Source organism: Oryctolagus cuniculus, chromosome 14 (genome assembly GCF_051225735.1).
Source record: "Oryctolagus cuniculus isolate XC-2025 breed Fujian yellow rabbit chromosome 14, ASM5122573v1, whole genome shotgun sequence".
Classification (NCBI taxonomy): Eukaryota; Metazoa; Chordata; class Mammalia; order Lagomorpha; family Leporidae; genus Oryctolagus; species Oryctolagus cuniculus.
Genome location: NC_142880.1, coordinates 77,665,551 through 77,679,117, shown reverse-complemented (window position 1 = coordinate 77,679,117; position 13,567 = coordinate 77,665,551). Strand labels below are relative to the sequence as shown.

The following is a 13,567-nucleotide window of genomic DNA, read 5'->3' as shown; positions in this document are numbered from 1 at the left end:
GAATGTAGTATATGGACACAAAATATAGTACTACACAAAGTTTAAGATAATCACACTAAGTCTACAAACATGGAATATATCTAAGAGACATAACACGTAAACAAGAGCAGAAATATGAATAATCATTTATATGAATTTAAAGTACACAAACACTTTTTTTTTTTTTTTTTGACAGGCAGAGTGGACAGTGAGAGAGAGAGACAGAGAGAAAGGTCTTCCTTTGCCGTTGGTTCACCCTCCAATGCCTGCTGCGGCCGGCGCGCTGTGGCCGGCACACAGCGCTGATCCGAAGGCAGGAGCCAGGTGCTTCTCCTGGTCTCCCATGCGGGTGCAGGGCCCAAGCACTTGGGCCATCCTCCACTGCACTCCCGGGCCACAGCAGAGAGCTGGCCTGGAAGAGGGGCAACCAGGACAGAATCCGGCGCCCCGACCGGGACTAGAACCCGGTGTGCCGGCGCCACTAGGCGGAGGATTAGCCTAGTGAGCCGTGGCGCCGGCCCAAATAAATAAATATTTTTAAAAATACCTATTCTGTATATTTGTACATTAAAATATTTCATTGAACCCTCCTACATAGTCAAATCAAACAAGCTGCAGGAAAATACTTGCAAGGTAAACAGCAAACAAGGCCCTTAACATGAAAATAGCCATTACAAAATCACTAATGATTATATTAACTAACAGTTCGCAGAGCCAGTTCCTCCAAAAACTGGCCACAAACAATGCAAGTCAACACAAAAAAATATTTTCTCATTTAATTCCTGGAAGATTTAGAAATAAAAAACATGCCCAGTATTATCAAAACTGAAAATTATGATGTGATTATAAAATTGGCAAAAACTTTTGATCACCAGCTAAGCATCATCTACAAAAATGTACAAACTTTCTGACATGACAATTCTATTGAAAGGAATTTACCCTACAAATAAATTCAAGAGATACCCAGATACTTCTGCAGTCTAGTCCACTAACACATATGTCCATTCAATAAAAAAACTGCATGGTTACTGAAACAATAGTAATTCGCTGTAAGTGACTACAGAAAGATACTGGTCTTGGCCAGACCTTAGGGGATATAAAAATGATAGGCCAAACTCAAGGATTTTTCAAGTCTAGTCTAGTAAAAATATGACTATACAAATTTTTATCACCTAACTTAATGCTCAATCTTAGCTACTAATTACTCTTATTGTCTTTATTTATCTTATTATCTTTACTAACTGTAAATCCTTTTCTAGAACTCTGAAAAGATATTCCTCAGAATTTAAGCCTGTTGTTCCTAGTTTTAACTTATGTTATGACTTAAGCATTGCTAACTTTGTAAGGAGTGATATTTTGTGAAGTCTTCCAATGAGAAAATTTATTTTTAAAAATAGAATAAAACTTTTTTTTTTTTTGGGTTGTAAGGCAAAAGACTGTACTAAAGCAAAGAAGATTAAACGGATTATGTGCTAGATTCCAAGAACAAAAGACAAGCATATATCTCAGATCTGCACATCAGGGTTGAACCAGAGAGAGAGATGTTACACGTTCTTGGAGGTGACTCATGAGCTGAGTAATAAAAGATGAGTCAGTTAGCTAGGCAAAGTGGAGGACAGAATGTATTCTAGCAAAAGGGCCAAAGATGTAAGAGAATTCAGCTAAAAAAATGCAGGTCATCCACCTTCAACTAGGTAGGCACTACACTATACAATGTGACAAACTGGACAATTTTTTACTTCTCTCAGGAAACTGAGGGAGCAATCATGCTCATCAACCTGCACCTATTTTCATGATTAGCTCAGAACAACTCTAAATCAATCAAGGCAAAACAAGCACAACTTCACAATTACAGTAGGCTAAATCAGCAAGCCTATGTTTTTCCAACTATAATCTGCATTCAGTGGAAAACATGCAGCAAAAGAGTGACACATCAGATGAAAAGCAAACACCAGAAGGACATCAATTCAAAGAGTATAGTAACCAAAGCACCAATCACTACATCAGCAGTAGTGAAAGAAAAGGATTCTCACAGAATATGCCAAGGACTGATCAAAAGAACCTAGAAACGGCAACACAGAAGACACATTCAGGATTCAATCAACTCCACTGATCATTCGCAATAGGGTCACTCAAAAAGGGAAACAGATGTGGGGAGTGAATGAAGACTTAAGTTTAGAAAAATTTTGAAACACTTATGGAACTCTAAGTGAAAATGATAATGCACCGGCTGTTCACCAGCAGTTAGTTCATACATTAAACTGCATTATATATAAATAATTTTGATGGGCCGGCACCGCAGCTCACTAAGCTAATCCTCTGCCTGCAGCATCAGCACCCCGAGTTCTAGTCCCGGTTCAGGTGCCAGATTCTGTCCTGGTTGCTCCTCTTCCAGTCCAGCTCTCTGCTGTGGCCCGGGAAAGCAGTGGAGGATGGCCCAAGTGCTTAGGCCCTACACCCGCATGGGAGACCAGGAGGATGCACCTGGCTCCTGGCTTTGGATCAGCGCAGGGCGCCGGCCGTAGCGGCCATTTGGGGGGTGAACCAACAGAAGGAAGTCCTTTCTCTCTGCCTCTCTCTCACTAACTCTGCCTGTCAAAAAAAAAAAAAAAAAAAAAAAAAATTTTGATCAGTGTTATGCCTGCAGGGTAAAATGTTACAGTAATGCTTCTCAAAATCGTGTATTGCTGTGCCCTCTCCCTCTCCCTCTCTCTCCCTCTCTCCCTTTCCCCTGCTTCCCCCCAAAGCAGGGCCAGCATTGTGGCATAGCAGATCCCAAATGAGACCAGGCTGCTCCATTTCCATTCCAGATCCCTGCTGATGACCTGGGAAAAGCAGTGAAAGAAGATGGCCAAAGTAACTGGGCCCCTGCACCCATTTGGGAGACCCAAAGAAGCTCTTGGCTCCTAGCTTCACCTGGCCCAACTCTAGTTATTGCAGTCATCTGAGGAGTGAAACAGCGGATGGACAATCTCTCTTGATCACTTGCTCTTTCTCTTCCTGTATAACTCTTTCAAATAAATAAATCAGTCTTTTAAAAAAGATCAAAGAGAATTTTCTAGCTACCTAAATTTTTCTGTATCTGGAACTACTTCAGCATATATTCAACTAAAAAATATTACTTAATGGAATAAAAGATCATGAAAAAAATATTGTTGCATCACAGACATTCATAGGAAGCTTTTATTTACATCAGCATGCAAACAAAACACTATGTAAAATTTATTGCTCACCATGGAATATAATCAATAGTTCACAAACCACTGCCTTAAGGCATGGACATCAGCCACATGCACTTTAAAATTTCACCACATGATGGGGCTAACATTCTACAAGTCTCAGAAAACTACCTAAGTGCAGTTCTGAGGTTATTTTTACTCTAATTTGCATCAATTTTCAAAACAAAAAATGTAAGATTGACATTAAACTGAAATAGAAACATAGTAGTAATTAATGATTTACCCATTTATTGAGGACAAGATTAAAAGTATAAAAACAATATAGGCAAACAATCTCTGGCAGAGAAAAAAGTTAATTACAAATAAGAACCCATAGTGATTCTGAGATGAAAGGATACGCCAGAAAAAAGGTGAACAGAAAGAGGTATTACTAAAAGGCATGTGTTTGGGGCTTGCGCTGTGGCGTACTGGGTTAAGCCTCCTCCTGCAGTTCCAGTATCCCAAGACGGCAGCGGTTCTAGCCTTGGCTGCTCTTCTTCTGACCCAGCTCTCTGCTATAGCCTGGGAAAGCCAAGTGGAAGATGGCCCAAGTCCTTGGGCCCCTGCACCCATATGGGAGACCCGGAAAAATTCCTGGCTCCTGGCATCCGATCCAGCCGTTATAGCCATTTGGGGAGTGAACTGACAGAAGGAAGACCTTTCTCTCTGTCACCCCCTCTCACTATCTGTAACTCTACCTCTCAAATCAGTAAATAAAAAAATCTCTACATACAGAGCATTTATAAAATCAGCATATTCATAAAACACTGTAGAAAACATTAAAACTAGTATCTGCCTCAACAGTGCATGGTATAACATGAAAAACATTTGGTCTTTGTCTCTGGTTCCTGGTCATAAAGCTCCTCAGAGATAGGAGTATTGTTTTCATATTGTTTTTCTTAATGAACCATTTATGTTACTGAGGTTACACAGGGTAAGGGCCTCTAGATAGCCTCTTGAAGTTCAACTGCCCTTCCTCCCCTATATTGCCCCCTACCCATCTTTTCATCTGCATCCTTGTAATAAACTGGCAACCTTAAATGTTTGCAAATTCTGAGATATCAAGCAATATTTGAAGTAATCCTGTTTTGTGGCCAGTTGTCTACACTTGCCTTCAACGCTTGGGAATCTAGTTTTCTGGGATTCAGCCTTTGACCTGTGGAAGTGCCACTATGTCCAAGTGGACAGTGTCAGAATGGAACTGAATTACAGAATACCTACTTGGTGTGCACTGGAACACTGATGATGTGTTTTATGGGATGGGGAAATACATCTGGTCATAGAAATTGATCTAAAGTGGAAAAACTTTTTTTTCCTTTTCTCACACGGTTTCTAATCTAAACAACAAAATACCTAAACAAAGTACTTTCTAATGAAAATAGCTTGACTGAACCAAAAGAATAAATTATCATGAAAAAATCTCAAAAGTGCAAAAGGTCATTAAGAATTTCTTTTCTGGAAATAAAAAGTTAGATTTATTTAATTATATGGGTTCCTCTAATTTTCTAATTGTTTACAAGCAAACAGACAGTTATATCTATGTCCACCTGTAGTTTCTATGTTTACACTAGACAATGCTGAAAAAGGTCCATCAAAAGTTTCCCAGTAACAGTTCTGTTCACAAGTATGATGAATTATTATGACTTTTATCAAAAGAAAAATATTGGGTATTTCCCACTTTACAATCAGACTAGTACTTTAAAGGAAATCACTAATATATTTTCTCCTAAGCATATCTTGAAAATAGAGTACAATTTCAATACCTTGCAACAGTCTTAAACATTAGAAAATTTGTGAAGTATTCAACTTTTGTTTTTAAGTAAAATGAGCATTTCTTTTTTTTTTTTTTTTTTTTTTTTTTTGACAGGCAGAGTGGACAGTGAGAGAGAGAGACAGAGAGAAAGGTCTTCCTTTGCCGTTGGTTCACCCTCCAATGGCCGCCGCGGCCGGCGCACCGCGCTGATCCGATGGCAGGAGCCAGGAGCCAGGTGCTTTTCCTGGTCTCCCATGGGGTGCAGGGCCCAAGCACCTGGGCCATCCTCCACTGCACTCCCGGGCCACAGCAGAGGGCTGGCCTGGAAGAGGGGCAACCGGGACAGAATCCGGCGCCCCGACCGGGACTAGAATCCGGTGTGCCGGCGCCGCTAGGCGGAAGATTAGCCTAGTGAGCCGCGGCGCCGGCCAAAATGAGCATTTCTTTCATTAGTCCTGATAAGTAACAATGTTGCAATTTCATATTACTTTTGAGATTTCAGTCACAGAGCATTCAAAGCCTTATTAATGTTGGAAAAAGCCTTCCAGATAAACAAAAGGACTTCAAAAATCCCCAATTTTTAAAAACATTTTATCTACAAGTAAAAACGAAGGCAAGTCTTCAGAAGACTACAACAGAAATTATTAATGTATTAGCATGTGTATATATATGTATAAATATAGACACATTTGAGATTTGAGATTTGCTATTTGCTATATGTGCCCTTAAGACAATTTTCAGAGATTTTAAGTATTTTTAATAGTTTTCACCAGCTGTGTTTTTTAAAGAACCACTAAAACTGTAAGAATCTGATGGCATTTGAGCCACAACCCACCATTCATCCCTTCCATCCACTGTAGGCAGCTGGGATCCAGAAAGGACAACAACCTTCCCTTTCAGTTCCTAAACAAGCAGTACGGCTCACTGGCAGGGGTGGGCTGCCAGTATTTCTCATCTGCTCCAATTCCAAATGAAGAAGCTAAATATCTGATGAGTACAGTCAAGAAATAAGATCCCTTTCCTCTACCCATCCCACATTCACAAGATCAAAGTCTGCCCCAGACTCATCAGTCCAAGAATACTAAGACCCCAGCTGTCCTCTAGCTGCTTACTTTGGGGCAGAGATTGAACACTGAGTAGTAGCTCAGAATTTTTGCCCAAGGTGAGGAGAAATAGTCCTCAAAAGAATCAACTTTATTTGAAACAAAGTATGAGAAAGCCTCAGGATGATCTCAGAAATATTCTGGCAGTAAGAAAACAAGAAGATGGTAGCTCCTCTCAATGAAGAGCAGCAATTAGGCCAGCTAATGCAGAGAGATCCAGGACAAAGAGGGTCATGACAGTTTTGCAATAGTGCCTCAAAAACCACCCCCATCCTAGCTAAATTGGATTACAAAAGAAGAAATCCATGCCCCAGGACACTGCTGAAAAGAATCAGCAAGTAATGGAGCCTAACAGATGGAGTGATACCAAAATGGTAGACAGCTTTACCAAGAGATCAGGGGAACACAAAGAGAGCCATGATGAAACCACACATCCCACAGGATGACTAAGCCCACACCCTTCATTCTAGAACATAATCATTTCACTTTTCTTCTGTGAATGAAGGTCAATATTTTAAATCAGAATGGCAAGAACTAGGAATAATTCTAATTCACCACATTTATATTTATCTTAAATATTTTGGTAAAATATCTTGTAAACTGTAAACTACACCATGTATGTGGGGTATCATTATTACTTACCAAGCAAGCAATATAATATAAAAGCATTATAGAAAAAAGATGTGTAAGTAATATTCAAAGTATCTAGTATGAATTACAGTTTGTGGGCCTTTGATTACTACAAAAGATAACTGAAGTAAATGTTTAGTATGTTGATGGTATACTGAACACTGACAACTCACAAAATCAGTAAATATAAAAAAATCACTTGGATGGTAACAGAAACATACTATACTGCAAAGACATTAAGCCTTCACATTTTAATTACATTTGTGTAGAATGAGTGAAAGAGTAGACAAAGAGAGATGCAGGAAAGAGTACCTTTGTTGATGATGGTGGAGTAGGAAAATTAAGCCAGGCTGGAGCAAAGTCATGCTGCGCCATTTAGGTCCAGTCTCTCCAACACAGTGAAACAAGGCTTCAACACCTCATGGCAAGTCCCTGTCACACATAAAAATGGAAGGAATTAGACCTGTAGCTCCTGGCCAAAATTATCTTGTTTTACATATATATATATATGTATGTATATATATGTACACATGTATGTGTGTATATATACATACACACACACACACACATACACATATATATACTTTACAGTGATCCTACCAGTATAAGGTTCTACTCATAACTGTTAACAATTATAGAAGACCATTGCTTTGTACTAAGTTCCTGCACTATGCTCCAACAGACCAGACTAAAAACCAAAATGGCATTGCTCATATCCACATCAAACTGAAACTAAGTTGTTATCTCACCTTCCCAGAAATCAAGGGAGAGATAACAGCCAAATTTCCCAAACAGGTCAGTTTCAAACTAGCACATGGAAGCTCTATCGGCTTTAGTACTTAACAAAATAATAAAAATAACCTGGGGTAAACTGATTGTTAGCCAATCAGGTATTTTTCTATTCTTCTGTATCTAACCATATTATAAGAAAACTTACTTTGAAATGACGAACCCACTTTCTGTTTTCTGTGGTCCTTCTCTGTTCAACTTCTTGGCCCATCATAACACTTACTATTTTATATAGAATAAGATATTGCCCAATTCTAGAGTAACAAAGTCAACTGAGTTCTTTAAGTTCAGTGGAATTTGCCCTTTGACATCATGAAAATCTAGAAAAGCAAAACTACAGTAAAACAAAGTAGAAGTAGGTCAATTAGGGAGATAACCACAAGGAGCAAGAAGAAATTTTTTGGGTAAATGGGCATTATCTTGATTATATGGTCATTATACAATACACATTTGTCAAAACTCAAGAAAATTACACACTCAGAACTGGAGACTTATAAAAGCTACTCTTGTGACCAGTGCTGTGGCGTAGCAGGTAAAGCCACAGCCTGGAGTGCCAGCATCCCATATGGGCTCCAGTTCGAGTCCCGGCTGCTCCACTTCTGATCCAGTTCGCTGCTATGGCCTGGGAAAGCAGTAAGACGGCCCAAGTCCTTGGGTCCCAGCACCCACATGGGAGATCTGGAAGAAGCTCCTGGCTCCTGGCTTCAGATGGGCATAGCTACAGCCATTCTGGCCAACTGAGGAGTGAACCAGTGGATGGAAGACCTCTCCCTTTGCCTCTCCTTCTCTGTATAACTCTTTCAAGTAAATAAATAAATCTTTAAAAAAATAAATAAAGGTTACTCTTAAAAAACAAATTAACCAAACAGGTATCAAATGTCTCTTGATAAGACACAGTATGAAACCCAGTATCACCTAAAATATATGCTTGCCCCTACTCCAAATTTAAAATCTGATCTACATACTAATTTGCAGTAAATTAGAGGTATAAGGTGAAGTACATCAGGGGAAGAAGTAACTCACTAAATCCAGAGATCACAAGATATTCTAAAGGTCAAATGATTCTTTTTATTCAACAAATAAATGGCTAATCAAATACAATATGTTGATCTTGTGTGCATTCTTACTCTAACAAACCAAGCTTAAAAAAAGATAATTACGCTTCTAATTTTCCCAATACAAAGAAATGATAAATGTGTGGTGATGAGTATGTTAATTACTCTGATTTGATGATTATACATCTTACATACATTTGGAAATATCATACTGCATCCCCCAAAAATAGGCAATCATTATGTATCAATTTAAAAAAAAAAAAAAAAAAACAAGAAACATCAGAAATTTGAGCTGGATATAAAATGGACTTAAGGACCTAATAATCATTTTAGATGTCATACTGGCATAGCATTTATGATTCTTTTTTAGATGATATATTGAAGTCTTTACAATGGACTTAATATATCTGGACTTTGCTTAAAATAAACCAGGGGGCAGGGATTTGGCCAAGTGGTTAAGTTGCCATGTGCAATGCTTGCGTCCCCTTTCAGAGCACCCATAGGAATGTCTGGTTCTGGCTGAGTGCCTGCTATTTTCCCATCCAGCTTCTTGCTAATGCAGCAGTGGATGGACCAAGTACTTGGGTTCCTGCCACCCAAGTGGGAGAGCCAGATCTGAGTTCTGGATTCCTAGCTTTAGCCTGACCCAGCCCTGGCAGTTGCAGGCATTTTGGGAGTGAACCAACTGTTGGAAGATCTCTGTCTCTCTGCCTTTCAAATAAAAAATAAACAAATAAAATAAACCAGGGTGTTCTGAATAGAACCACAGTTTTAAAAAAGGTTGTTCATCTCTTTGTTGATGCTACGTGCTAGTACATGCAGATATACAAATACTCTTCTTTGTTTATATGCATGTTTGAAAATTTCAAGTTTTTTTAATAATCAATCATAATGAAATCATATTTTCAAACTACTGTTCTCCATCTGAACTTATGCTTTTCTCAACTGTATCAGTAAGTTTCAAGTTGCCAGTTCTACTTAAATGTAGTAAATTTATAATTTTTTAAATGAGGAAGAAGTCAACTGGACATTGTTCTCATTTCAATACAGAGTTCAATATTCCTAAATCAAATTTTTAAACACTAAAATATCTATGTTCACTAATAACAATTTATGTTTACAACTGCATGATAATCTCAAAGTGAGATTTTAATAACAAAATGTTTAATATCCCTGTTAATCTTATATTTTCAGCATGAGTCTTCCAAATATAAGTACTAAGGAGAATTTTGTAAAATAAAACCATGCCAATTTTCCAAAATACTTAAAAAAAAATCGGAATCTCTGAAATAGTGATTTTATTTTCCAAAACTGTGCTAGTATATTAAAACAAAGATCATGAGTAACCAGATGTAACTAATAAATGCAGGGGCTGGCACTGTGGCATAGCGGGTAAAGCCACCACCTGCAATGCTGGCATCTCATATAGTTCAAGTCCTTGCTGCTCCATTTCTGATCCAGCTCTCTGCTGTGGCCTGGTAAAGCAGTAGAATATGGCCCAAGTCCTTGGGGCCCTGCACCCACATGCGAGCTCTGGAAGAAGCTGCTGGCTCCTGGCTTCGGATCAGTACAGCTTTGGCAGCTGCAGCCGAAAGAGGAGTGAACCAGCAGATGAAGATCTCTCCCTCTCTTTGCCTTTCCTTCTCTCGCTGTGTATCTCTGACTTTCAAAGAAATAAATAAATCTTAAAAAAAAAAAAAAAAGAAATGCAAAAGCTTAACAAGCAATAGAAGTCAAAGTGTATTTAAATGCTAACTGTTCACAGGCTAGAGAGAAGGAAAACTCTGATTCAATGTGAAAAACCCAAGATGGAATTCCAATAAAATGCTCATGAAACAGGCCCAAGTTTTAAGAGCGTACCTAACAGAAAGGTACACAAGTCTTCCACTCATCCTCAGTTTGGCTTTTAGTGGTTTCAGTTACCTGTGGTCAACTGCAGGCGAAAAATACTACATGGAAATTTTCAGAAATAAACAATGCATAAGCTTTAAATCCCAAGCCTTCTGAATAGCGTGATGAAATCTCACAGCATCTTGATCTCTCAAACCTAAGATTTGAATCATCCCCTTGCCTAGCACATACACATCATATATAACCCTACCAGTCCATTAGTCACTCAGCAGCCATTCTGGTTATCACATCAACTGCAGGTGTACTGCAGTGCTTATATTCAACTCATCTTTACTTAATAATGGCCCTAAAGAGCAAGATTAATAAGGCAGGCAATTTTACTACAATATATTGTTGTAATTATTCTATTTTATTAGTTATTGTTAATCTCTTACTATGTCTTATTAACTTTATCATAGGTGTGAAGGTATAGGAAAAATACAATCAATACAGAATCAGTAAGGAGGTTTCAGATTTGAGAATGTATCCCCTTAAAGATAAGATACTACTGTATACTATGCAGGCATTTTGAAGTTCTGTTTTTATTTGCAATACATTTTGAAGTCTTAGGAAATAAAGGTAAAATTTTTTAGAATTTACAAGGAATTTTTATATTCTCCCTTTCAACATGAAGCGAGATAAAGTGTTTTGTGATATAGTTTTCCAACAATTTTTAGTCAGCAACTCTTACAAAAATTCGTAAAACATTCCAGAAAGCCTAATAGCAGCCAGGAAATTTCAGGCCTCTCTCTCTCTCTCTCTCTTTTTTTTTTTAAGGTATATACTAGAAATTATCTCTAGAGGGAAGCCACTAAAATCATCTATTCATTTCTGCAATGTATTTAATTTTAATCTAAATAGTTCCTAAAAACAAAGTATGAAAAGCCACTGGGAGAAGTTAATTCATATCCTTAAAAAAGGAAAAGAGCTATTCTACATAATTTTTATGGCATTTAACAACTATGTATAAAGGCAAGTTAATTTACACTGTTTTACCTGTTTTGCCCAATCTCATTTTCATCTTATCTTCTTTTCCCTCTATAATGCACCATACCTTCCCATAATCCCTAAATTTTTTTCAATATTTTTCAGCTAATTGTGTTGTTTTATTTGCATTTATTTTATAAATACAACTTTAGGAACATATTGATTCTTCCCACCGTACCCACCCTCCACCTCTTCCCTCTCCTGTTCTCTTTTCACTAAGATCTATTTTAACTTTATACACAGAAGATTAACTATCTTTGAGAAAGAGTTCACCACTTTTTTATGAAAAGGGAAAAAAAAATTTCCTCAACAGTCCAGACAAAGGCTGTTCAAAGTCATTGCATCTTGAAGGTAATTTCATTTTTATTTTTTTTAGAAACTTAATTATCTTTAAAGAACCCAAGAATGACACATCTTTTGCAAGCACTTAGACGTAACTGTAACTTATGAGACTTAAGAATATCCTCTATTTAATATACTAAAATAAAGTAATTCTTTAGAACAAGTTTGAAAGGCAGTTATAGGGCAGGGCGCAGGGGTTATCTTCCACCCACTGGTTCACTTTCCAAATAGCCTCAACAGCCATGGTTGGTCCAGGCCAAAGCCAGAAGCCTCTTCTCTGGGTCTCCCACTTGGGTACAGAGACCCAAGCACTTGGGCCATCTTCCGCCGCTTTCCCAAAAACATTACCAGGAAGCTGGATGAGAAGTGGAGCAGCTGGGTCTCAAACTGGCACACATACTGGCCCCTAGTTAGCCCATTTTAATGTTATTTATTAGCTTGCCAGGGATGCTTTAACAAAATAAATGGGCTGAGTGGCTGAACTAACAGAAATTTATTTTTTTCTCCCATTTTTGGAAGTTAATCTCCAAGTACTGTTACATTCTGAGAGTTTGAGGCTGTAACCTCAACATAAGAATTTGGGTGTAGGGATCAGTGTTGGGGCACAAGGGATAAAGCTCCCACCTGCAGTGCCAGCATCCCATATGGCACTGGTTCAAGCCCCAGCTACTCCACTTCTGATCCAACTCTCTGCTATGGCCTGGGAAAGCAGTGGAAGATGATCCAAGGGCTTGGGCCCCTGCAGCCACATGGGAGACCTGAAAGAAGCTCCAGGCTCCTGGCTTAGGATCAGCGCAGCTCCAGCTGTTGCAGCCATCTGGGGAGTTAACCAGTAGATGGAAGACCCCTCTCTTCTCTCCCTTCCTCTGCCTCTTTGTAACTCTGCCTTTCAAATGAATAAATAAATCAATTTTTAAAAATGGCCCAAGTCTTAACAAAAAAAAAAAAAAAATGGGCCCCTATACTCATGTGGAGGACCTGGAAGAAGCCCCTGTCAGATTGGCCCAGCTCTGGCTGTTGCAGTCATCTGGTGAGTGAACTCGAAGACCTCTCTCATTCTGTCTTTCTGTAACTCTACCTTTCAAGTAAATAAATAAATCTTTTAAAAAAAAAAAAAAAAAGGAAAAAAAGATTTGGGGTGTGTGGAGGGGTAGGTGGGGCAGGCACGGGGTACAGTAGATTAAGCGTGGCATTGTCATTTCTTGTGGGTACTGGTTCGAGTCTTGACTGCTCCTCTTCTCATCCAGTTTCCTTCTAATGCACCTGGGAAAGTAGAAGAAATTGCCCCAAGTACTTGGGACCCTGCCACCCATGTGGGAGATGGAGGGAGTTACTGGTTCTTGGATTCAGCCTGGCCCAGCCCCCATGGCCATACCTTTCCCATATAGTCTTTAAATAAATAAATTTTTAAAAGAGGGGGCCTGCGTTGTGGCATTGCGGGCAAAGCAAATACCTGAAAGGGTGCCAGTTTGAGTCCCAACCTTTCCATTTCCTATCTAGCTCCCTGTTAATGCACCTGGGAAAGCAGCTAAAAGACAGCCCAAGTGCTTGGGCCCCTGCACTAAAGTCAGAGATTCTAAAGAGGCTCCTGGCTCCAGCCTGGCCTAACCCTTGCTGTTTTGGCTATTTGGGGAGTGAATCACTGGATGAAAAATCTTTCTCCCCCACCCCATTCACTATGCCTTTCAAATAAATAAATTTTTTAAAAAGATAAAAATATATATTCTTTAAATTGAAAAACAGTACACTTTGGCCAACAGTAACAAACATATGGGACTTCTTTTATCTTATAATATTTTATTTCTGAGGCAATCAAATCTG

The 13,567-nt window shown here is 38.7% G+C and overlaps 1 protein-coding gene across 6 annotated transcripts in view; it reads right to left on the bottom strand.

The window, feature by feature from the left end:
• Positions 1–13,567, bottom strand: part of GPBP1 (GC-rich promoter binding protein 1) — a 79,633-nt gene that overhangs the window by 38,583 nt on the left and 27,483 nt on the right. For 4 of the 6 annotated variants that reach the window (XM_008262232.5, XM_070056723.2, XM_008262231.5 and 1 more), the window contains exon 3: positions 6,996–7,115. The exons of the other annotated variants lie outside the window; for them this stretch is intronic. In XM_008262232.5, coding sequence (XP_008260454.1) covers positions 6,996–7,058 — 63 coding nt within the window. In that variant the 5' untranslated portion in view covers positions 7,059–7,115. The remainder of the gene's footprint in view (positions 1–6,995; positions 7,116–13,567) is intronic. 6 annotated transcript variants of the gene reach the window in all.